We start from the raw sequence: 26,375 nt of genomic DNA, 5'->3' as shown, positions 1-26,375 counted from the left end.
AGGGCAGGGACTGGGGGCTCCTGCAGGTATGTGGGGCAGAGGCTTCTCCCTCCCCCTCCTTCCCTGGCAGGCAAGCGGGGCGGGGGTCCCATTCAGAGCGGGGCTTGTAACCAGGGCGACCGGGCAGCCGAGCTTTCTCGGGTCCTGGCACTTGGCAGGCGCCCCCTCCGGGCCTTTGGGCTGCCTTTCGGCCCCGCGGGAGGGATGCGGGCGCCTTTTCCTCCTGCTTGGCCTGCGGGGGGCGCCCGGGGCTCCTTCCCGGCGGGGACAATGGGGCCTTGTTTGGCGCCCCCCCCCGCTTTCTCCAGGGGCGGGAGTGGCAGGCCGGGCGGCCAACCGGCGGCGGCGTCGGGGCGGGCGCGGCCAGTGAAGGGGCGTCGGGGGGCTCCGGGCATCCGCTGGCGTCGCGAGCGGGGAGAGCTGCAGCGCGGGCCGACGGGCTCGCCAACCTCGCTGCTGCCCGCCCAGCCATGGCGCCCCGGGCGCGGCGCTGAAGACGTCGGGTGGCCGCCCTGCCTGCCTCTCCTCCTCCTCCTCCTCCGGCCGGCCTTCCTGCGGACGCGGCGGGGATGGGCTGCTGGCCGGGGCCGTTGCCGGAGCCTTCGGGGCTGCGCGCCCGCTTTTCCCCCGTCCGCAAGAGCGCTGCGTCCTCCCGGTAAGGCGATGCCCCGAAGAAGGGGGCGGGGGTCGGTTCGGAAGCGGAGCCCCCTCCCCAAAAGAAGCGCCTCGCCACGGGGCTCCGACGCCCTTTTACGCGGCTGACCGACGGCGGCCTTCGCTGGCCGGGCAGCTGCGGGGTTTCTGGCCAGGCGGCTTTGTCTTTGCGCCAAGCGAGCCAGGCGTGGAGGCGGCTTTCTGCTCCGTTGCGCCGGGACGGGGAGGGTGGCGTCGGTCCGGGGACGGCGACCTTGGCCTCTGGCCGCCGCAGCAGGCAGGCGTCTTGGGTGCCTGGAGCGGAGAAGTGAACGGGAGCGTCGGATGCCCCCCGGCCCTCTTGGGAAGGGAGGCCAGCTGGAATCTGGGTCGGCGGCACCAACCAAGCATCTCCTGGAGCACTGCTTCTCAACCTTGGAAGCTTGAAGATGGGTGGACTTCCACTCCCAGAATTCCCCCAGCCAGCAGCGCTGGCTGGGGGATTCTGGGAGTGGAAGTCCACCCATCTTCAAGCTTCCAGGGTTGAGAAGCAGTGCTCTAAAAGGATGCAAATGACCAGCTGTCTGCAAGGAGTATAAATCCTTCCATTCCCATTATCCTGTCAAGAGAAGCTTCTTGGGTGAGAAGTGAAACTATTCCTTGCAGACAGCTGGTCATTTGCATCCTTTTAGAGCAGTGTTTCTCAACCTTGGTAGCTTGAAGATGGGTGGACTTCAACTCCCAGAATCCCCCAGCCAGCAGCGCTGGCTGGGGGATTCTGGGAATTGAAGTCCACCCATCTTCAAGCTTCCAAGGTTGAGAAACACTGTCCTAAAGCAGGACTCTCCGCCCTTGGCAACTTTAGGCCTGGAAGACTTCAACTCCCAGAATTCCCCCAGCCAGCAAAGCAAAGCTGGCTGGGGAATTCTGGGAGTGGAAGTCCGGCAGGCTTGGTGTTGCCAAGGTTGCAGACCCCCTGTCATAGACTTCTTCCCGTAGATATCGGGAAGCTCCATCTTATTCCCAGGCTGGGAGGCAGGGCAGGGAGAAGAGGAATGCTGTGGGGCAGGTGCTCCACCCCACAAGTGGCTTCTGAGTTCTCACATTAGGGTGTGACGCCGGCCAGGCTCTTTCCTTGAATTTGGGATAGACAGGCCTGGAAAGGGTTGGTCCAGTGGGCAAGGCCCGGCCCTTGCTCTGCGTGGCCTGCAAGAGCGGCTCCGATGGGGAATCTTAAGCCGTTGGGCTTTTGCTACACCGACACATCACTTCCACCACAAACCTTTGTTGCCGTTGCAGTGGGAAAGCCATTGTTTGGAGAAGTTTATTGGCGGAATGCTAGCTTGTTATTATAAATGATTAAAAATGAGCCACCAAGTTCATTGAGCAGCAGCTTTTTGGTAAAAATAATTAGTTTTTAACAAAAGCACTTCTTAAGAAAGACGGATGACGGGTACCATTTTAGCTGGCTTTCTTTAGGATGATGTCTTGGACATTTGTACTGTTGGATTTGAATTCCCATAATCTCCCTTAGCTCATGTTGCAGAGCTCCCCCCCCCCCCTCACATCTCATGGGTGCTCGTTGAGTCATGCTGTAGAAAGTTTTGACTGTACTCAATATGCAATTTTTTGATTTTGTGAAGTACACCTCTGATACTAGGCGTCTAAGGATAATGGGTGTAAGTTCTTCCTTGGAATGGACACAGTTCTGTTTAAAATAGATTGGATATTTGAAGGTTCAAGTACAGGTAGTCCTTGTCTTACGACAGTTCACTTAGTGACAGGTTACAACGGCACTGTAAAAAGTGACTTACGACCATTTTTCACACAAAGAACCGTTGCAGCATCCCCCATGGTCACATGATTTACATTCATATGCTTGACTCACATTTATGACGGTTGCAGTGTGCCGGGGTCAGGTGATCTCCTTTTGCGACCTGCCGAGTGAATGGGGAAGCCAGATTCACTTAACAACCGGATTACTAATTTCACAACTGCAGTGATTCACTTAACAACTATGGCGGGAAAAGTTGTAAAAAGTCACTTAACAAATTTCTCATTTAGCAACATAAATTTTGGGCTCCATTGTGGTCATAAGTTGAGGACTGCCTTCATAAGTAAACAAGTGGGTAGTATATAATACTGCCTAAAATTGGGAAGACATTTTATTCCAGGTTTGCAATCAGATTTAAAAAAGGTTTGCAATCTGCATATCTGCGATCTGTTGCTTATTCGGTATGATCACTTAGTTGCATTTTTTTTGTTCCCAGCTAGAAAATGAGGAACTACTTATTCCCAGGATGCAATTTGTTCTGTTTAAGCTCAACAACAGCTACTCTTTATTTTTTTCTATCTGGCAAGTGGCTCCTTGAGTGAAGCTGGGTTAAATGTTATTTCCTTTCTACCCTCAAAGCTGCCCTGGGGCCATTCCAGAGCCACCCAGATGGCTTAGAGAATTGGGTAGCTTTCTCCTACCTTGAACTACCTTTTCCAGCTCCAGGTGGTTGATGGAGATCCAGGCTGAAACCAGCTGCTGATCAATGGCAAGCAGTAGGCGCCAGGAATTTAGCCTTACCTGAATGCTGTTCAAGGATTGTGTCTCCTCATTTGGGAGAAATCCACAGGAGGCTCTCTCTTTTTGGTGCTGTTGTTGCAAAAACAGAAAATTACTTGCCTCTAGTACAGTTCTGTGTTTCTTCTGAAGATTCTGGTGCGAGTTAAATGCACGTCCTCAATAATGGAAGACCTGGATGTTGCACCTGCTGAATCTTTTCCAGGCCTCTCCACTTCCCCTGTAGAAATTTGGGCATCCTGTGGTCGCACAAGTGCTCTCTCAATTCTTTTTGGCCACCCTTTCCCAGAAGTTAGGCCATTGATGTCAGAGGGCATTGCATAAGAGGCGATCGCATCTGTTGTCCCTCTACAGTAAATGTTAACCTGATTTAGCCCCATCAAAAACTAAAGCAAAAACAATCCCTTTTTCAAAAGGCATTCCTGTGACATCATGTGTTCCTCTTTGCCTGTTAAAAATTATAGCAATAGCACTTAGACTTCTATACCGCTTCGTAGTGCTTTTACAGCCCTCTCTAAGCGGTTTACAAGGTCAGCATCTTCTTGCCCCCAACAATCTGGGTCCTCATTTTTACCCATCTCGGAACGGTGGAAGGCTGAGTCAACCTTGAGCCTGGTGAGCTTTGAACTTTAAATGTCAATTTTCATAAAGGTGATCTTCCTCGGCACTAAGAGGTGCCATTTAGTTAGGGCGCAGCTGCTGGCTTTAGAGCCAGACTAGGTTTTTTGAGTCACCTTCAAAAAGTAAAAGATAGGCCAGGAAAGAATTACCATTATTTCTTTGATATTTATCCTTTATTAAATTAAACTTGGCAAAGGGGATTACGTCCCCATCATAGATTCCCCCCTTGTGTCACATTATTTTATTTTATTTTATTTTATTTTATTTTATTTTATTTTATTTTATTTTATTTTATTTTATTTTATTTTATTTTATTTTATTTTATTTTACTTTATTTTATTATTTTATTTTATTTTATTTTATTTTATTTTATTTTTATTATTTTATTTCTATATCGCTCTTCTCCCGAAGGACTCAGGGCGGTGTACAGCCTGATTAAAAGCACAAAGACAGACAAAATTTAAAAATAATTAAAATTATTAAATGATAGGCTCAATTTAAAACCCCAAGTTTAAAATCCCATTTTTAAAAACCATTTTTACCTTGATAGCCCAGCCTGGCGGAACAACAAGGTTTTGAGGGCACAGCGAAATACATGGAGGTCGGAGATCTTACGCATTTCCGGGGGCAGTTCATTCCACAGGGCAGGGGCTCCCACAGAGAAGGCCCTCCCCCTGGGTGTCGCCAGCCGACATAATTTGGCCGATGGCACCCTGAGGAGACCCTCTCTGTGGGAGCGGACTGGCCGGTGGGAGGCTACTGGTGGCAGAAGTCTGTCTCAAAGGTATCCAGGTCCAATGCCATGGAGTGCTTTAAAGGTGGTAACCAACATCTTGAATCATTAACAAAGATGGTTTGTTTAAAACCTGAGGAGGCCTTTGGGCGGCCCAGTCACTTTGGCAGGTGGAAGCTTTGCTTCCTGTCCCAATGGTGCCCTGCGGCACAAGGAAGGTCCTCCCAGCTTCTGTTGAAATGACTGTCACGGAGCACAAGAGGAGAGGGTGGAAGTCGCCTTGGGCAGCTCCTGCTGTGAGTGTCTGCATGCCTTAATCTATCTCTGGTTATCTCCAGAGTCTCACCTTCCCAGGTGAGAAAGAGGCTGAGGGCTTAGCAGAAAAAGGATAATCAGGGCATACGCTGAGCAGGTTGAACTTGATGCGCAGTTGAGAGAGAGGCCCTGGAAGAGCCCTGGGGCTCTGGGCTAAACTGAAAAGCCACAAAATATCCCAGGGAGCAGCAAACCATTTCGCTTTTCTCACCAAGAAAAATACCATAGATGTGTCTTCATAATCAGCAAAAGCCAAGTTTGATTCCAGGCTGTTTTTTTGCACTTAATAACCTACTTTTTAAAAAGCCAGTTTTCCAAGTCGTCATACTGCACAGATTTTCCTTAAGGGAAAATTGAACTCTTAATAAAAAAAAAGCTTGCTATCATTATCCATTGTACATTATGAAGCAGCAGAACAGAAAACTGCTTCCACGGATGGATGCAGCAATTGTAGCACCCCCCTCCCTCTCCCCCTCTCCCCCTCCCTTTTCTGAGTTTTGCTGGCCCACGAATCAGTCTTCCGGCCATTGCTGCTGGTATGCTTGTGTCCATCCAACTTCTGTTCAAGGCAGTTAACAATACAAGTAACATTCAGATAAGGCGGTAAGATTGCTTTAAAACATTAAAATTGGCTACATGAATGCTCATAATTTTTTTTTAAAAACCCATTAAGAAACAAGTAAGAATACTTGCCATACTAAGCCTAATTCAGAAAAAAAAAAAATTGCCTTCATCAGACAGGGCTGTGTGAATGGTAGAAGTTAAGTTTAAGACATAACATGGTTTATTGCTTTTAGCTAGCTTTAGCTGTATGGACCCAACTTTACTGATTGCTGTTCCATTTTAGTCTGAACTTCATGGTCAAGGAAAGCTAAGTTATAGTTTAAATTCATAGCTTAGGACAGGGGTCTCCAACCTTGACCACTGTAAGACTTGTGGACTTCAACTCCCAGAATTCCTCAGCAAAGGAGATGAAGTCCACAAGCAAAGCTGGCTGGGGGATTCTGGGAGTTGAAGTCCACAAGTCTTACAGTGGTCAAGGTTGGAGACCCCTGGCTTAGGATGAAGCATAAAGCCAGGCTATTTCTCTGATCGCTGATGGTCAAGCTACAAGGTGATGTCATCCTGGCCTGCCTTATCATCGATTCCAGACCAACCACCAAAACCAGGAAGGTCCTCTGCTGTTACTTTTTTCCCAAATGCATGTCCAGCAGAAGCAAGTCAAGGCCAAAACCTTTCAGCTGAAGGAGGCTCTAGAGCAGTGTTTCTCAATCTTGGTAGCTTGAAGATGGGTGGACTTCAACTCCCAGAATCCCCCAGCCAGCAGCGCTGGCTGGGGGATTCTGGGAGTTGAAGTCCACCCATCTTCAAGCTACCAAGATTGAGAAACACTGCTCTAGAGAGAGGATGTGTCCCTGGCTTTTAAAAAACTACTTGGTTGTGTTTTCACCCAAATTACTACGTGGGGTATTTTTAAGCTGCTCAGAGTTGTTATGATTAGAGTGAATGGAAGCCCAAGCATTAAATAAGTGCACGTTGTGTGTCTGAGACTAAAACTTATATTGATATCAACATCTTCCCCAAATTGATCGAGTCCTCTTTTAAAGCTATCCAAAAGTTAGTAGTGTTTGTCACCCTATCTTGTAACGCTTCGAGGGAAACGTGGCTTCTTCCGTCTTAGCCAATGGTTCTATTTAGAACAGGGTGGATAAAAATCAATGATTTTTTTTAAAAAAAATCAAAAAAAATCACATTTTTTTTATTTAAATTGGATTTTTTTGATTTAAATCAGATTTTTTTAATTTTTATTGAATTTATTTTAATAAAAAACTTTTGGGGTAAAAATCTATCGTAAGATAGTTTTCTATTTAAGATATATAAATAATTTAGTTTATTCAGCATGAAATGGAGCTTAGTTCTGTAGCATGAGGCTGTATATTCTGCAACACTGGGACTATCGGTGAGTCAACAGTGGGTCAAAGGAGTAGCAGAGATGGCAGTTGCTCTTTAAAAATTATGATTTAAATCGAGTTGATTTAAATCAAGCCTTTTTACTAGTGATTTAAATCATGATTTAAATTGTGATTTAAATCAACTCGATTTAAATCAAATCCACCCTGGCCAGCAGTAATCGCTCAGGGTTGGGGGCCCGTGGGCCAGAGGGTCCCCAAACTTGTTTCTTGCCCCATTCAAATAGAAACTGGAGCCAGTGGTACCAAAAACAGGTGCTTTATCCCAGCACAGGCAGGAGCTCTCAAGCTTTTTCCATGTTGGAAGTCATACCCAAACATTTCATACACCCTGCCGTATACATGGCAGGGATTGGCTGCAGACTGTTGGACCAAAGAGCAGAGTTGGGGTTGTTGACAACGAGTCTACTCTTCAAAATGATGAGAGTGTTTGGGAGTTTTCTCTTTAGTGCTCCAAGGGTAACTTCCTCTATTTATTTACATTGAGGTTATGTCAGTCTTCCTCTGTTTTACTACAACTCCTGGCCGGGTGTGTGTGTGTGTGTGTGTGTGTGTGTGTGTGTGTGTGTGTGTGCAAAACCTTCTTCAGCTGGCAAGATTTCTTCCTTGCTGGAGGGCACATGGCCATTCTGCCTCCAACAAAATCAAAAAATGATTTTAGTTGGATATTTTAAATTTGGCCGAATGATTGAATTATTTAATTTAATTTTTGTTGTATATTGTTTTGACCATGGCTGTTCACCGCCCTGAGTCCCTCGGGAGAAGGGCGGTATATAAATATAATAAACTAACTAAACTAACTAACTAACAGGAGCTTTCTGCAAGATGGTTTCTGTTTCAGAAAATGAGCACGTCTCCTTTATTTTATTTTTATTTTTTAATCTTTCTGGACTCAGGAAAAACAGAGGGAGATTGGGAATGGGCTGAATGGGTAGGGGGCAATAGCCCCCCTCATCAAAAGCCAGTTGCAGAATGACAACTTTTGGCACTCTGAATCATTTTACTTTAAAAATATTTTAAAAATGACAACATTTCAAATACTCACACCACATCTGTAGTAGATGAAGCCTACGTATTTTGACAAAAAACACAGAAGGGGCAGCTGGGTCACCAGGTCAGAATAATGTGCTTTAGAACCCTAAAGTCACATCAATTGCAGCCCTTGAGTCTAGGCCCAGTTGCTTCTCAGTGCTCTGTTCAGCGATCCCAGGCCAGACCTTGTTTCAGCATCATTCTATCCCCGGGTTTCTTACAGGATTAAAAGGGGGGGGGAGTGTTTTTCAACCTCAGCAAGTGGACTTCATCTCCCAGAATTCTTGGGCCTTATCAGAGTTGCTGAAGTTGGGAAAAAAGAAAGAAAAACCATTGAACTTAGAAGCTGCCTTGAACTTCTAGATGAAGGGTGGGATATAACTGTTATTGATTGAATTAACGAATAAAAGTCCCACCAACTTCACCAGTGGGATTTCTTGGGGGCAGAAATCTGGGTTTTTTTCTTGAAACAAAGTCATCCAAGCCGGGATTTGTATTGAATGAGATGCAGTTGGTTGGATGGGTCCTCATGTCCAAGAATTTCCATTACAGCTTTTGTGTGGATCCAGTGATGACGAGGGCCCCTGCGCCGGAGCAGCTACAAATACGTAGTCCTTGACTTACAACAATTCATTTAGTGACTATTCGACAGTGGCGCTGAAAAAAAGTGACTTTGGAGCGTTTTTCACACTTACAACTGTTGCAGCCTCCCCAGGGCCACAGAATCAAAATTTGGGTGCTTGGTAACTGACAGGTTGTTATGACGGTCGTAGTGTCCTGGGGTCATGTGACCATCTTCTGTGACCTTCTGACAAGCAGAGTCAATGGGGAAGTTAGATTCACTCAACAGCCGTGTTACTAACTTAACTACTTCAGTGATTTACTTAAGAACCCAGGCGAGAAAGGATGTAAAATGGGACAAAACTCACTTAACAATGTCTCACTTAGCAATGGAAACTTTGGGCTCAATTGTGGTTCTCAGTCAAGGACTACCTGTATGCAGATTGTTTCATTAAATTGTATTTATTTATTGTGGTATTTGTGTACAGGCTCAGTCCCAACTGACTCCTAAATACTTGGGTCAGAAATTCTGACATCTGTAAAGCAGTCGTTTAATGGTAATCCTAGGAACCATGTCAACAGCTGAGCTTCATATAGGGAAGGCTAAACCCACAGTAAACAAATGCCTGGCTAGAATATGTGTTATTTGATCTCCCCATGCAGCTTAGCACTTTTTAAATACTTTTTATGCCAATGAGAAAGCTCAGAGTTTTTGTTGAAAGCATTTCTGTTTTTCTTGATGAATTTGGAGGAGAGCTTGGAGTGCTTGAAGGTTAGAGTATGATCTCATATGGTTTTCATTAATGGTCAGCCCAGCACATAGGTCTGGTCTAAATTAGCAAAGGAATGGCCAAACCACTGGAAGAAAGGAGAATGACGCCAATGCATTCTTGGGATGCTTGTGGGATGCTAACAAGCAAAGAAGAACAGGGCCTAAAATGTTGAAGAACAAAATAAAAGAACGGAGTCTAAACAATAAATGGCAATGCCCTACTACTCCTTTTTGGGAGGCTTTGGGTCAGAGTGGGGCAAGACCTTGTTCTGTTGAAGTGTTTTGCCCCTAGATTTCTGTCTGGGATTTCCAGAAAAAGCATTTCTTTTATCAACTGTTTTGTTTCAGGTGGCAAATCAAGTGCCGACTTTCTTGTGAACAAATTACTTTAATCCCAGGTCTTCGTACATTAGGATTGGATTCTACGTGGGGAAGAATGCCTGTATTCCCAGCGCACCACTTGTTGGAAGTTGGGCTAAAATGTGGCACATTATAACAGCATCCAGTAATGTTATAGAAGTGTTCAAGCAGGATCAGGCCAACTGAAAGCATTTGGGGTATTCAAGCTCTCACATCCATTCTGATGGCTTAGAAAACACTTGGGTAACATTCTAGTCATCAAGGCAGTGCCGAGTTTGACCCTTAACAACAAGGAACTCTTCCGTTACGGATGAAATATCTCCAAATGATCACCTGGCTTTGGAATGATACGTCCTTAACGGTTGGAAGTCCAGATCCCACAGAGTGCAGAAGGCATCCTCTTATTGCCAGTCGTTGTGCTGCTGGTTTCAAGTTAATGAGAGAAATCAGCCAAAGGAGAAGGAATGGAATGAGGATGTAAAATCTGGCCTCCCTCCCTGCACCTGCTGGTGCCGCACCTGTATTTTCACCTGAATCATAGTTGGCAGAGAGACAGAGGAACTGGGGAAGAAAGAGGAAGCCACGTGTAAGATGAGAAGCCTAAGAGTGCTGAGGCCACCTGGCACAACCCTTGGCCCTTCCCATTAACACTTTTTGCTTAATTGAAGATAATTGCGTGATTGGCCTTTTCTCTTTCCAAAAGCATTCACTAGCATTTCATTGGGGTCATTTGTCCAGCTCAAAATATAAGTTCTCAAAATAGCTTCTTGTTTATCACGAAGTCTTTTGCTTCAGTTTTGTGGAAAGCTGGAAGCAATTATAGAAACAATTATCTGCATTTGCTTATGTCCCAGTTTCTCAGTCTGCCCAACTTTTGTGATTTTGTCACCTCTTGCTGTTCACCTACCTAGTTCTCTTACCTTCCTCAACTTTTGATGACTTTAAAATGTAATTGTAGTTTGGAATGGCAGTAAGAGCTCCAGATGTACCAGGGAGTCCTGTATGTAGCACAGTATCACCAAGGCTCATAATGGAGCATTATCAAAGCATTACGTGAGAGCCTTAATTGATCGTAAAGACATGGTGAAGGCCAATATATAATGGGTCCATCTGATGCTGAGCATGGGACATGGATGGTTGCAACCCGGAATGTAATGGGATGGATTGTAAGAAGCAAAATGAAATAAAAACAGTTGTTGAGAGTCTCTAAAGCTAAAAGAAATAAGGAAGTAATAGATTTGATTGAAAAGGGTTTGTTCTGAGGGAGCGGAGATGGTGAATCCCTGAAGAGGGAATTTTAATTCTGAATAAAAGAGCTAAAACATATTGAGAAACTGAATTGATGTCATCTAGAGTGCTGTGTGTGTATGAATGTAGAAGTTCATAGGTTGGCGATAGTTGCATCTTAACATTTCAATAAATAATGATATCAAAAGGAAAAAAAACATGCGTCTGGGAGAACTGTGCAACATTTCAAAATAATATCATCTAGAGGGGAAATATTTTTCTGAGTGAAATGAATAGATGAGTGGCAATGAAACAAGAAAATACAACTGGGCCATTTGAAGACCCTAGAGTGGAGGAGAATAGTGATTGACGTTTGAGTAACCCTTTAGAAAAGATGTTTGTTTCAAATAATGAGGTTTAAGCATAAACATTCATATGGCGAGGTAATGAATATAAAATTAAAAGAGTGGTTGAGTGGGCTATTTATAATGAAAGAGCTACAAGGAATGATAATCTGAATATAGGAGATAATTTTGATAGAATTGAGAGTGAATCTTGGGGGATACACATAAAAAAAGGAAAGAAGTGAAAGAAAGTAGAGAGTACTATTTAAGTTTAAGTTTAATGCAATTTATATGCCGCCCTATCTCCAATGGACTCAGGGCGGCTCACAACAATAAAATGCACAATTGCACATTAAAACAGTATGAAAAGTTCAAGTTAAAACAGTTTAAAATCGATTTAAAAACTATTAAGAACCCCCCCCCCATCATTGCATGAAAAGAAAGTATAAGTCCTGTATGAAGAAGTATTAGAAGATAGGATAAATGGAAAGAAGACAGAAGGAAAGACGTGGAAGATGCTTGAAACAGAGTGGAACAAATTCAGTCTTAAAATTATATGTATGCAATCTGTTCTATAAAATCAGTTTCAAGATTACTTTGGTATGACAATTTATTTCCCTTTCCAGGAAGATTCTTCTCCATTAATTTATAGTGTGCATTTTCAAAGTAGAATTATTCTATATGATTTTCATTACAGAAGTATTTTGAAATCTTTCTTCACTAAGAACGATTCAGTTTGTTTGCCAATGGATAATAGAAGAGCAGACTGTAGATACTATTACATTTGTGTTGGAAGCACCTACCAAGGTGCCAGATGCTACAGATATATGAGAGGAAATTCTGTGGGATCTTCAGCAGATCCAGAATGCTGCAGATAGTTATGTGGAGTATGGCCTGTCTTGTTGGAACAACTGCAATCTCAAGATACTGCTGGATCTAGGGCATGGAATCCACATTAGTTGTGGATCAGGATGGAACAAGGCTGACTCCACTGGAGCCTGATCACTCCTTTACAGGTTCTGAATAAGTACTTTGCAAGCCACCAATGTTATTTTGGACATGTGATGTGACACCCAGAAAAATACGGCATCCTTCACTTAATCCTCCAGGGAAAGATTGAAGGCAAACAAGTCCAGGCAGAAGAAGAACATCATGGATTCAAAATCTAAGGGCCTGGTTTGGACAAAACTCAGCAGCACTTTTCCGTGCGGTTGTTGATAAAAATAAGATCGCCAACATGATGGCCAATGTCCGATGACGGATATGGCAGAAGAAGAAGAAGAAGCCACCAATATCTGGGCTTTCATTTCAGGTGTTCTGAAGGCAGCTTGCTTTCAGTCACGGAGCTTCCTTTGTGAAGACCTGCCTTGGCCCTTTCCTAAGATGATCCTGTGGCAGTCTTAAATATTTCTAGCTTTCTTACAAGCATTTGATCTTCTGATACCTTAAGCTTTTTATCCTCATGTTTCAGTTGGAATCTTTTTTTCTCTTTTTTCATTCTTTTCATTCATTTTGCTATTGTTTTGGTGTTATTGATTAAGACACGTCCTAGGGATCATTTTCAAGAATTGTAGAGTATTGAGGGGGGTGGGGGGGGTGGAGACTTGGCTTAGATTCTACTTTGCTGTATTTTTAAAGACATTTTTCTCAACTTACTGATGACGCTACCATTCCTGTCCTCTCCTAGCCCTTTGAGGTGTGTGTGTGTATGAGTATGTGTATGTCCTTTAGTAGCTCTCTTAGGAACCAGTCAGAAGAAGATATGAGTTATCTCTCATTGTCTTCCTATGTTTGGTCACATGAATTCTACAGTCATTTGTATATAGTTGTAATCATAGTTAAGCTCTCTAATCTAGATAAAATGCCCATTGTTATCACTACATCTCTTTGCTGCTTTCTAAAAGCATTCCATAACTTTACTCACTATTGTCCTAATCCACCCAACCCAACCAACAGCTATAATTTTGCTTAAATACAGAGTTTTAGGTCTTCAGTCCATTTAAATCTACTTTCTCTACTTTACAGTAAACCATTAAGAATCCCAAGCCATAAACATGGCTGTTTGTATGGTCTTAGCTCCTAATTCAAATCAGTCTGTGCATATTTTAAACATTGCAATGGCTTGATTTTAAATTTATTCCATTCCTTTTCCAAGGAATGAAGGAGACATGTTTTTTTTCCTCTTACCTCATTTCTCCAGTTTTGCATATCCATTAACTCTTCAAAATATATTTATTGGAGAAGGAATGAGCTAGCCTCAAGTGACTCTGGAGACATCAGCCATGCAGTACATGGATCTTAACCTGGGCCTTCATGTCCTGGCACTCTTCTTGTTGTCATTACCTCATACAGTATTGACTCTTTGAATATTAGAAATATTGTGAATATTTCCCTTTCATCCCCAAATGTCTAGAGGTTGATATTATTCCTTACAATTTGGTTCAAAGTAGAATAAAGAAAATTTGATTGATTAGGAAACTTCATGCCCTTCCTCAATTTTTTACCCAAATCCAACCATATTTGATACCAGGTTCAAGCAGTGGTGTATATCCTCTCCCCTCACCCTTTTTTTTAATTTCCATGTCTTATCCTTTATCAACACACCAAAATATTGTCATCTTCACCCGTTTGATGCCTTTCCCTTGGGGCCACAAATGGCAAATTCAATCTTCTGTTGCCTGAAATGTGTCTTTGCTGGGCAAAGGGCCTGCCGAGCTCAGTGGGACGACGTCTCAGTTGCCCTAAAAGCCCATCCCCATAAGTATGGGGAGTCGGTTCCCTTTGTCCTGTGAAGAGTTGGTCCTCAGATCAGGAGGTCCTTTTATTTGAGGGAGACTGGCTGGGAGAACCCAGGGAACGACGCCCCAAAAGCCTGGAAGTTTCTCTCAGGACATTGTGCTCCCTAGTCTCACCTGCGTTGTTGCCTGTGGCTAGAATTCTTTCTCATCTGGACATCTCAGCTTCTTAAGAGGTAGTTCCAGGTCTGAAAACTTTTGCAGAGGTAGGCAATAAAAATATGATAAAAATTGGCCTCAGTTTCACCTCTAAGTCGTTTGATGCTTTAGTAGATACTTCAAGTTCTCAGGCAAGAACACAAAAACCTTGGAAGATTCCATAAGTGAGTGTGAGTGTGTTGAAATAAAAGGACATTCCTCAGGTATTAAGGATTTAACAGATGTTGCGGTGTCCCAAGGCCAGCTTTTGTGCTCAAAATTAAGAAAAGAAACTTGTTGGGGATACACAAGTACACACACACACATTTATATATAGAATTTTAATTTTCACCTTTTCCTGTTTTCAGATCTTTCTAAAGAGTGAAGAATTAATTGAGTAACTCCAATCAAAACAAGATCGTGAAAAGCCTATTCCTGCTTTGCCAAAAAGAGCCAGCTTCTCCTCATGTTTCAGGACGGCTTCTTCTAACTCCACCAATAAAAGTAAGTAATGCTTGCCTTCAGAGATTGCTTCTCCTTTTCCACCCATGGCAACTGCCCACCATACTCTACATGTGTCCTATTTTGGGACGAGAAAGTGTGAATGAAAGCCTTCATTATGGAGCAACTACAAAAAATTCCTTCCACAAATGGTGACTTGAGAAACTTTCTTCTCGTACATCTGGGGAATTCTGGGAGTTGAAGTCTGCCAGGCTTAAAGGTGCCAAGGTTGGAGACCCCTGATGTAGACCAGGCCTGGTTGATGTGGAGGACGGAGTGGGCATCCCAAATGGTTTGTCCAACCGTCTGCTTCTTTTTGAAGCCCACAGATCACCCCTGGATGGAGAGCACCAACCTTTTCAGCCGGATACTTTCCGTCTTGGACTGAAAGGCAGGGCAAAATGAGGCCCTTAAGCTTAGGGAAGCCATTTGACCTTCGACCTCTTCTCCCAAATGAGGTGTATATCTCGGACCTTTCTATTGTAGTGATGTGTCGTCACCTATTGTATCCCTGCATCCCTCAAAGAGAAATTTATTTATTTATTTTATTTTATTTTATTAAATTTGTATACCGCCCTTCTCCTACTGGACTCAGGGCGGTGCACAGCCAAAATAAAAACATCCCAATACAAAATTTAAAATTTGTTAAAAGAATTACACAACTTTGGCCCAAAATTTAAAACATTCAAACTAAAACCCATTGACAATTTAAAAACCTAAAAAAAAAAGGGGGGGGGTTCACGCCAGCCTTGCTTGATGGAAAAGAAAAGTTTTTAGGGCACGGCGAAAGGCCCAGAGATCCGATATCCTTCGTATCTCCGGGGGCAAACTGTTCCAGAGGGTAGCAGCTGCCACAGAGAAGGCCCTCCCCCTGAGGGTCGCCAACTGACACTGCCTGGCTGACGGCACCCTGAGGAGTCCCTCTCTGTGGGAGCGAACTGGCCAGTGGGAGGCTATCGGCGGCAGAAGGCGGTCCCGCAAATACCCAGGCCCAATGCCATGGAGCGCTTTAAAGGTGGTAACCAATACCTTGAAGCGCACCCGGAAGACCACCGGGAGCCAGTGTAGCTCACGCAGGAGAGGCGTCGCATGGGAGCGCCCCCTCGCTCCCATAATCCCCCGCGCGGCCGCATTCTGCACCAGTTGGAGCCTCCATGGTTCTTTCCTCGAGAAATTTCTCCATAGAAGTTGGGGACTTTACAAAAGTCCATGGAAACTCATCTTTCATGAGAGGGTCCTCCTATTTTTATTTATCTCTCCCAACTTTAAAGTTTTCTCCCCGCTATTCTTCCCCCCCCCCGCCCTTCCTCATTAGCTCCTCCAGTAAGCCTCCTTTCTCTCCCCCTCCAGGCCCAGGGCAGCCACGGCTCCCTTTTGCGTTCCACCCAGGGGGCATCACAGTGGAGATGAGGAATTCAGAAGAGCAAACCACAACGACAGTTTTACAGCGTTTGCTGCAGGAGCAGCTCCGATATGGGAATCCCAACGAGAGCCGCACCCTCCTTGCTTTGCACCAGCAGGCCACCCTGCCTTTTGCCAGCAGCGGGAGCCCCGGGGCTCCCAATGAAGGGCTGAGCAACCAGGACCACACCATTGGGACCCATGTTGCTCGCCAAGAGCCCCAGGGCCAGGAGATTCCAATGGACAACTGTATCATGGAGAAGCAGCTCTCGCCAAGGCTCCAAACAGGTGAGGACCTCCCAACCTACGAAGAAGCCAAAGTCCAGTCTCAGTATTTCCGGGGTCAGCCGCACGCCAGCGTTGGAGCGGCGTTTTATGTAACCGGTGTCTCCAACCAGAAGATGAGGACCGAAGGGCGCCCCACCGTACAGCGGCTGAGCCCAGGGAAGGTCCACCAGGATGAAGGACTGAGGGACCTCAAGCAGGGACACGTCCGCTCCCTGAGTGAGCGGCTGATGCAGCTGTCTCTGGCCACCAGTGGTGTGAAGGCCCACGCCCCCGTCACCAGCGCCCCACTGTCCCCTCTCTCCTCCCAGCAGACCAATGACTTCTACAAGACTTCTGGGGCAGGCCCTCCGCAGCCCGGGGTAAAAGGCTTGGAGCACAGGGGGCCTCCTCCCGAATACCCATACAAGAACATGTCCAGCCCGTCCATGGGCTGTAAGCCACTGGATCCTGGGCATTTCTATAGTGACCACCGTTTGCCCCAACAAGGACGCTCTGACGGGCCCACCATGAGGTACCAGCATCCCCCTGAATACGGCTCATTCCGGTAAGCAGTTCAGCCTCCTTGCGGTCCTAAGCGCCGAGGTTTAGGAAGCTGCCACTTGGGTGCTGTTTTGTCCTTTCTCTTGTCAGGTGTTCTTGGGTGGCCCTTCTCAGAGGTGGTGGGATTTGGGCTTGTCACAATTGGGCACCAGGATGGTAGCATTGGATCTGGGGATTGGAGACTCATCTTCTCTCAAAGGGGGGGGGAGGGCTTTTGCTGCGTGTCAGTTGCACTGTACCACATCCCAACTTTTCACCTTTTCCCTGACCCCCCACAGCGGAAAATATGCCACGGCTGAAGTTCAGCCACAAAGTGCCAGAGGCCAGCTCTGAAACCAGGGCTATTAGGGATTCAGGAGAGGCAAAGTTTGGAGAAACTTGAGTCCCTTCCTGTTTCCCGATCTTCTCCACATCTGCCCTCAGAGACCATAATTTTGTTTTTAAAAAAATACTAGAGTGCCCCCAACATCCTGCTTGAAATGAACTTGGGGGACCAGCAGTGGGTCCTCTTCAGAAGGTTCAAGGTGAGTTGTGGAGGGTGGTTTGCTCCTAGGTTGCACCGATCTGTTTTCCTGTTCCAGAGGGTGAGACATCAGGCTAATTCGGCCTTTTTCCCTAAACAATTTGATGATCCAGCAAGGAGTGGCTGCCTTTCCTTCACGTGACAGGAAATGTATGTCAGTTGCACCAAATGCCAAAGGTTTTGGTTTTGCAGGGATGCTTTGTTTTATTTTTTTAATCCCCTGGCAAGAAAATTGTGTGAATTAGCAGTTGAGCCGCTGCCTGTTCAGTGCTTGGCAGAACGGTGCCCCAATATTTGGGGAATGGATGCTTTGCTTCTCCGCATCAGTGCCCGACTGGTGTTTAGATGCTCGGTTTGTATGCATGAAAGGTCCTGAAAAAGGTCTTTGATCTCCCTGAATAACTAGGGAAGAAGGCCAGAACAGGCAGGTTACAGTGCCTTGCGAAAGGCTTTGGCAGATGCCTTCAGAAGAAGTCTTTGCGGGCAATTGGGAACCTCTGGCCAGGTTAACACTGGAGCTGCCATTCTCAAAGTTTCCACTCAGAACCGAATTTTATTCTCTGGGCCTCTCTCGGTGGACTGGATTGTGCTGGGCTCAGCAGTCAAACCTTTTGCCCGTTAGAGTTTGAAACAGGGTGGATTTGATTTAAATCGAGTTGATTTAAATCACAATTTAAATCGTGATTTAAATCAACTCGATTTAAATCATAATTTTTAAAGAGCAACTCTCATCTCTGCTACTCCTTTGACCCACTGTTGACTCACCGATAGTTCCAGCATTGCAGAATATACAGCCTCATGCTACAGAACTAAGCTCCATTTCATGCTGAATAAACTAAATTATTTATGTATCTTAAATAGAAAACTATCTTACCATAGATTTTTACCCCAAAAGTTTTTTATTAAAATAAATTCGATAAAAATCAAAAAAATCCGATTTAAATAAAAAAAATCTGATTTTTTTGATTTTTTTAAAAAAATCATTGATTTTTATCCACCCTGGTTTGAAACAGCCCAGTAAGCAAAGTTTACAAAAGTCAAGGGACGGGATGGATGGACCTGAGCAGAGTAAAGGTCCTAGCACATCAAGATCACGTGAAGTATTGATACCACTTTATAATGCTTTGGTAAGGATACCCTTGGAATAGTGCATCCATTTTTTATCAAAAAAGTTGTTGAGACTCTGGAAAGAGTGCAGAGAAGAGCAACAAAGATGATTAGGGGGCTGGAGGCTCAAAGATACGATGAACGAGTGCAGGAATTGGGAATGTCTAGTTCAATCAAAAGAAGAACTAAGGGTGATATGATAGCAATCTTCCAATATTTGAGGGGCTGCCACAAAGAAGAGGGAGTCAACCTACCCTGTTTCCCCCAAAATAAGACATCCCCTGATAATAAGCCCAATCGGGCTTTTGAGCGCATGGCAATAAGGCCAAGCGCTTATTTCAAGGTTCAAAAAAATATAAGACGGGGTCTTATTTTCGGGAAAACATTGTGTTCTCCAAAGCACCCGAAGGCAGGTCAAGAAGCAATGAATGGAAACTAATTAAGGAGAGAAGCAACCTAGAACTAAGGGGAAATTACTTGACAGAACAATTAATGAGTGGCATGACTTGCCACCAGAAATTGTGGCTGCTCCATCGCTGGACGTTTCTAATGGTTGATTAGACCAGGGGTCTCCAACCTTGGCAACTTTAAGCCTGGCGGACTTCAACTCCCAGAATTCAAAGCAAAGCTGGCTGGGGAATTCTGAGAGTTGAAGTCCGCCAGGCTTAAAGTTGCCAAGGTTGGAGACCCCTGGATTAGACCAGGGGTCACTGACGGTCCGTGAGAAAGTTTTGTTGGTCTGCAGAAAAATTATTTGCATTTGTATATTGTACTAAATACTATTTATCTTTTTAAAAAATCCATATTAGTGGTCCGTGGGATTTAAAATTATGAATTTAGTGGTTCCTGAGGTTCCAAAAGGTTGGTGACCCCTGGATTAGACAACCATTTGTCTGAAATTTATTTATTTATTTTATTAAACTTGTATGCCGCCCTCTCTCCCAAAGGGCTCAGGGCGGCTCACAATGATAAAAAAACACATAAAATTCAGTATTCAAATATAAAAACCAATACAATCCCCTTTAAAAACCCCTTCAGTCCAATCCGGCCAAGCCAAATAGCCCTGTTTTGAGGTCATGGCAGAAAGAGCAAAGGTCAGGGGCCATCTGGAGCTCCAGGGGGTGCTGATTCCACGGAGTAGGCGCGCCCACAGAGAAGGCCCGCTCCCTGGGAGTCGCCAGCCGACACTGTCTGGCCGACGGGACCCCAAGGAGGCCCTCCCTGTGAGAGCACACCGGGCAATGGGGAGCTGTCGCTGGCCGCAGATGGTCAGCCAGGTACCCTGGGCCTAAACCATGTAGGGCTTTATAGGTAATTACCAGCACCTTGAATTTCACCCGGAGGGCAACCGGTAGCCAATGCAGGTCCTGCAGGAGGGGTGTAACATGAGAGTGTCGGGTCCCTCCCGCAACAACCCGTGCAGCCGCATTCTGTACCAGCTGAAGCCTCCGGGTGGTCTTCAAGGGCAGCCCCATGTAGAGAGCATTGCAGTAGTCGATCCGGGAGGTGACGAGCGCATGACTGACTGTGTGCAGGTCATCACGGTCCAGGTAGGGGCGCAACTGGCGCACCAGACGAATCTGAGCAAATGCCCCCCTGGTCACGGTCACAACATGGTTGTCCAGAGTCAACCGTGAGTCCAGGAGGACGCCTAGATTGTGCGCCCTTTCTACAGGGGGCAACACCTCACCCCCTATAGCCAACGATGGAATATTCTCCTAGAACCGCGATGCCAGTATCCACAGCCACTCCGTCTTGGCAGGGTTGAGCTGAAGCCTGTTCCTCCCCATCCAGAGCCACACCGCTTCCAGGCACCGGGACATCACGTCGAGAGCATCACTGGTGGAAATGATCTAGGGTTTCCTGTTTGAGCAGGGGGTTGGACGAGAAGACCTCCAAGGTCCCTTCCAATTCTGTTATTCATAATAAAACCTAATCTTACTTACAAGTTTAAATTTTCATCTTCCAAAATATTTTTCCAAAATAGCATAATTGTAAATATTGTAAAAATTTTACAAAAAAATACTGTAAATATTTTTACAATACTTACAGTTATAAGACACTACACAGATCTAACAATATTAAACGTTGAAAATACAGACGTTTTCATTGTTATTAAAAAGAGTTCAGTCAAAGCTCCACGAAAACTTGTGTCTTACAAGGCGTAGGATAATCATGAACCTGCCCTTACTCTTACAGGGCCTGACAGGCGGCTTTGGTAAGGTAACTTGCAATAAAACAGGTTTAAATAAACCTGAGAATCCAGGTTTATTGTCTAGCTGTGGAGACTGTTGAAGCTGCAATAGAAATATTTGGTTTAGGCACAAAAAAATTGTAATTTTAGGCTAGGAAAAAGAATTAAAATACTCTTGATTCATGTTAAATGTATTCATTCAAGAAAAAACTCAGGATCATCCAACTTAAGATAAGTTAATGAAATAATATTGACATGATAGTCCCAAAGGTGCTTTTTCAAGAGGCAGCTGGACTTCCTTGTGGTTTTTTTTTAAGACGTTTCGCTTCTCATCCAAGAAGCTTCTTCAGCTCTTGACAAGATCGTGGGGAATGGAAGGATTGATATTCCTTGCAGACAGCTGGTCATTTGCATCCTTTTAGAGCAGTGTTTCTCAACCTTGGAAGCTTGAAGATGGGTGGACTTCAACTCCCAGAATCCCCCAGCCAGCAGCGCTGGCTGGGGGATTCTGGGAGTTGAAGTCCACCCATCTTCAAGCTTCCAAGGTTGAGAAACACTGTTTTAGAGGGTGGTTGAAGCACTTGGAGGTTTATCTGTGTCCTCAGGATCACCTGAGTTCCTGTGAAAGTCCAGTTGCCTCCTGAAAAAACAACTGAGAAACTCTACAGACTTTTATTGACACGATAGCTTAATTATGGTCCTATGTCTGTCATGTCAGAAATTATAGTTTAGCTGCAGCTGGCTTTAGAGGTACTTTGAGGGCCCCACCTGCAACTGCAGACCGGTCTCCTTGCCAGGAAGTGGGTTAGCAAAGCACTCGTCACCTCCGTCACTTTCAGCTGAAACTGAAGGTGCTGGTTTGTTCTCTCCTTTAAAAGGTCCTTGAAGAACTAGATCAGACAAGTATCTCTGGAGATCCTCAGTCATCCAGGTCATAGTTGGCTCAAAGGTGCTTTTTCAAAAGGGCAGCTGGACTGGGATTGTGATGGTGGGGGGGATGGAAGGATACAGAAGGTACCAGGTACCTGAAAATGCACCTTTGAGTAAGCTCGGATGAGCTGATGACCACAATTGTCATGGTGGGACCAGGTGATGAATCAACAAGTGGTCCAAACTTATCCAAAATTGAGGCTTGTTGTGTTTTAATACCTAGCTCAGAGGTCTTCAAACTTGGCAGCTTTAGACACTTGTGGACTTCAACTCCCAGAATTCTCCAGCCAGCATAGGAGAATTCTGGGAGTTGAAGTCCACAAGTCTTAAAGCTGCCAAGTTTGAAGACCTCTGACCTAGCTTATTGTTCTGGCCAAAATGGCTGCTTCATTGGGATTGCGTTATCAACGTTTCCAGTTCTTTCTTCGTTTTTATAGCCCTTACTGATCCTTGGCTAGCTACTATAGCTCAGATTCATAAAACAGCCACACTTCAGGCAAAATGATTGTTCAGATTTATAGTGCATCTCGGCGTATGCCTGAGTCTGCGTTCACGGAGTTAGGGAAGTATTAGATGACAATTGTTTTTGCAGCTGCAGAAGCATTAGAAGTCTTGGAAGGGGCTCTGCTGCATACACACCCGCCTCACTTTTTGGGGGCCCTGACATTCAGGGTGCATTAAATGATTATGTAAAAATGATAAATGGAATGAAAGCTTACGGGTATACATGAATAATGTAGAAAAGCAGCCATTTACTTGGGGAGGGTGGGGGTGGGGCTGGGATGTTTCCTAGTGGTCAAACTCCATTTCCCAGCAACCCCAACTACGTGGGTGATGGAGGCTGGGAGAGCTTTGTGCTTTTTCAGCCAGGTCTGGAAATACCCAGAGTCTCCATGCTTGAATTAACTAAGAAAGCATCTCTAGAAATCTTTTATGGAATGAAACCAGGCATTCAGTTAAATGGACTACCACAAAGCCTAAATGAGCAGCAGAGAGCAACAAGGAGGTCTGGAGTAACCAAATTGTAAGGTTTTGACATAAGCACAAGAAGGATTTTTCTACGGGAGACACCTAACTTCTGCAGACAAAGGTGTGTCAACACGGTCAGCTGTCCACCCAGTTGGAGTAAGAACAGGAAGCCCTTCAGATACCAGCCAGATCTCAGACTAGACAGAACTTCAGTGTTTTTGAATTGCGCCTATGGATGACATCCATGGATGTCAATGAAGCCTCCTTATATTAAGGTGAAGTCTGCTCAGACTTATCATCAACTTGGCTACGATTCTCTGACCCTGTTGAGATTTTTCGGACAAAATTGGAAACTGTCTTGTATGTAAGTCTGGAGCTTCATCACATCTGTTAAGTTGTTCATATTATCACTGAAGTTGGAAGATCCTGTGTGAAGCTCTGTAGGTAGTCCCTTCAGCGTCGAAAGCTAGGACTAGCACCCTCTTCTCCCAACAGCCTTTAGCATCGTAACCCAACCGACATGAGCTCTGCTGCTTCAGAAAGGTCTAAGGAGGATTGGAGCCCAAAGCTCAAAGGGTGATGGAATAGAAGTCTATAAAGTGTCCGGGGGGGAGGGGGGGCAGGAAGAGGGGGGGCCAAGTTAGGGAAGCTGCAGGCACAAATGCGGTGTCCTTTTTAAATGAAGTATTGGTTGTCCTTGACAGGCAAAACCCGGAGATTCAACTGCCATTCCAGCAACGACCTCCCCACCACCACAGCCCGACCTCTTCCCTGACCTCTTTGGGGTCCCTGACGCTGTTGCAGTCGCTGCCCCCTTCCAGGCTGTCTCCGTCTCAGCATCAGCCACCTCTGACCCCTAGCCAAGGAGACCCCTTCTCTCTGCCCCGGACGCAGCCGCTCTTTTTGCCCAACCAGATTCACCAGGGTGACCTGTACCGATTCTGCCAGCCTCTCACTGGACAGCAGCAAGCGGACTCTTACTCGGCCCTGCCCAGGCCCCCCCCGGCCCCTTCTCCCTACCAGCAAATGCCGGTGGACCCCTACGTCATTGTCTCCAGGGCCCAGCAAATGGTGGAGATCCTCTCCGAGGAGAACAAGTCTCTGCGGCAAGAGCTGGACGGATGCTACGAGAAAGTGGCAAGGTTGCAAAAGGTAGGAAAAAGCCGCTTTTCTTCCCTCTCCTCCTTCCCTTTGGACAGTCGCAAGGATGGTCGGTGGGAGAAGCCAGCGCTGTTGCAAATCAGCCCTCTGCACAGCATTCCCCCCATCCTCACGTCCCGATTTAATCTGCATACAGGTAGTCCTCAATTTAAGACAGTTCATTTAGTGACGGTTCAAAGTTATGACCATTTTTCATACTTGGGACCATTGCATCATCCTCATGGTCATGTGATCAAAATTCAGATGCTTGGGAACTATTTCGTATTTATGACGGTTGCCGTGTCCTTCTGACAAGCAACGTCAAGGGGGAAGCCAGATTCATTTAACAACCATGTTCACTAACTTAACAACTGTGGCAAGAAAGGTGGCAAAATGAGGCAAAATTCACTTAACAGACGTCTCCCTTAGCCGCATAAATGTTGGGCTCAATTGTGGACGTAACCTGAGGACTACCTGTGCTGTGTCTAATTTTGGGCCGCTTGAAGAGAAGGGGGCGCTCAGTGCCAGAAGGCCGGCCTTGGTGTCCAGAAATCCTGGGGCTGAGGGGAGACCCCTGGCTCCTCGGCTGCAGGCGGGGCTTTCCCAACCCTCCCTTAACTTTTGACTCCCATCCTTTCGATCCAGGCTGCTGGCAGATGTTCTCTGGGAATCGCAGGGGATGAAAATGGGGCCTCGGCTGAGGGGAAACTACACCAGCCCATTCAGAGATAGTGAGCCTCTGGTTTGGGGCAAGGGCTGAGTTCGTATACTATGCCAAGCCATAATGCAGTCGGTCTGGTTCTTACTTAGCACGATATGTCATTGTGCTTGTTCAGCATGTTTGAAGTGAATAATACCTTAGCGCAAAGCATAAACTTCCTACGTTCAAACCTTCCAGTCAAGGTTTTGTCAAGGTGTTGAAATGTCTCTCAGGTCGATTCGCAATTCCTTGGAAGATTGCAAGGGAGGCGCAGTCCAGGGTGTGTTGATGCACGTCGTGTGACTTTTGTGCGTTGGCTCCCAGCTGGCTTCCCCTGCAGACATCCTGGAGTTTGGCTGCCCACGTCAGGGCCAACCTGGCATCGGGTGCCAGATGAAAGGGACTCTCTCTGCTGCTCAGCTGCCAGGCTTCAGGGCTTCCTCTTCCCACTCTCCAAACCACCCACCCTTCTCGGAGTTTTGCACAGAGCTGTTGGGATTCAGAGTTGAATATTGGAACACCCTGCTGAATATTTTTTTTATTCTCGTTTAATTATTTGTTATAGCTAGAAACAGAAATCCAACAAGTTTCAGAGGCCTATAAAAATCTGGAGAAGTCTTCTTCCAAGAGGGAGTCTCTGGAAAAGACCATGAGAAACAAGCTGGAATGTGAAATCCGTAGACTTCATGATTTTAATCGGGATCTCAGAGGTAAAACTAATTTAAAGTTCTCCTTATTGCTGCCGAGTGATTTTAAGATCAGGGTTATAATTCTGTGGCTCCTAAAAGAAAAACCCAGAAAACAGTATGCACCTCACTTTTTCTCCCTTTGTAAAATCCCTGTATATCTTCACATTGTGAACATGCAGTCTCATAATTTGGGTTGGGGGGGGAGGGGAGGGAATAGTTTCCTGCCCAGTTACAAAGTTCAATCTGTGTTGCTGGGTTCAGTCTCGGTTGACTGAGTTTGTAGCCCCAAAATTGTCCCCAAAGAATTTAAAAGTTCAAAACCATTTTTATTAATGTGGCACAGGGGAAGAGGATAGCAATCATTTGTTTTTAGAATTACTATCACTTATAGTTATTCTGCTCTGCAAAGGGTCAAGACAACCTGCCTGAGTTTAACAAGGAAAGGGGCAGTATGAACATTTAGAAAAGAGAAGTCTCAACCTCCCATGAAAGGACCCCCAAGACAGACCTTAAGCTATGAGCAAGCTATTCACATGGGCCGATGCGGGTTTTCAGCTATCATGATCCCAAACCATTTAGGCCTTTATAAGTAAGTCCCAAAGCTCCGTATAAAAACCTGAAAACAAATCAGCCGGGTCGATGAAAGACGTGTGGAACAACTGAATTGGGATGCTGCGTTTTGCACTGGTTTTAATTCCTAACTCCTGCCCGTTTGTGGGCCGCCCAGAGTTACACCCCATTAATTTAGAGAGGTGCTTAAAACCTGTGGCTAGCTTCGTCTTCTCCAGCCAGAGCTGCCAGACCCCTCCGGAGTAGGCCCTGTTTCCAGACCCACCTCCAAGCTGCAAAGAAAAAGGATACCGAGGAAACTTCACCTGGTTCTATCCAGATCTGGGTTGTGCCCTCCATTCTGACTGAGTTCTCCCGGGGATCAACATTACTGGCCCCTTGTCTGGACGGAGCCTACATCCAGTCAGCCAGGGCATCCAGACTCCATTGCCTCCCTTGACAAAGAGGGCCGTCCATCCTCCAAACTTCAGGGAAGGTCCCTGAGCATCTTCACCAGCACTGCTTCCTGAGTGTGCTTGACCAAATCCTACACTGGCTACCCATTTGTGCGAGTACATTGCTAATAAGCTATCTGAAAAGGTTAAAGCATGGCAACTGGGCCAAGGTTTATTAAAACTGAGACGTTTTCGTTACTCATCCAAGTAACTTCTTCAGTCAAAATGAAAATTTGGGTAGGCGGAGAATCAGATAGTCGTTGGAAAGAACCACCTCTTGCCATAAGGATTGCAGGAGATTTCTCCCAAAATGAAA

At 45.5% G+C, this 26,375-nt stretch overlaps 1 protein-coding gene across 1 annotated transcript in view; it reads left to right on the top strand.

Moving 5' to 3' along the window:
- Positions 1–572: 572 nt before the first annotated feature.
- Positions 573–26,375, top strand: part of AMOT (angiomotin) — a 47,664-nt gene continuing 21,861 nt past the window's right edge. Inside the window, exons 1-5 of the mRNA XM_070951701.1 lie at positions 573–655; positions 14,442–14,577; positions 15,925–16,807; positions 23,231–23,678; positions 24,932–25,076. Coding sequence (XP_070807802.1) covers positions 15,981–16,807; positions 23,231–23,678; positions 24,932–25,076 — 1,420 coding nt within the window. The 5' untranslated portion in view covers positions 573–655; positions 14,442–14,577; positions 15,925–15,980. The remainder of the gene's footprint in view (positions 656–14,441; positions 14,578–15,924; positions 16,808–23,230; positions 23,679–24,931; positions 25,077–26,375) is intronic.

The sequence above is a fragment of the Pituophis catenifer genome, unplaced genomic scaffold, assembly GCF_029215685.1.
Source record: "Pituophis catenifer annectens isolate HBS135680 unplaced genomic scaffold, rPitCat1.0.hap2 SCAF_11, whole genome shotgun sequence".
NCBI lineage: Eukaryota > Metazoa > Chordata > Lepidosauria > Squamata > Colubridae > Pituophis > Pituophis catenifer.
The sequence above is the reverse complement of the archived record's forward strand: the minus strand, read 5'-3'. Positions and strand labels throughout refer to the sequence as shown.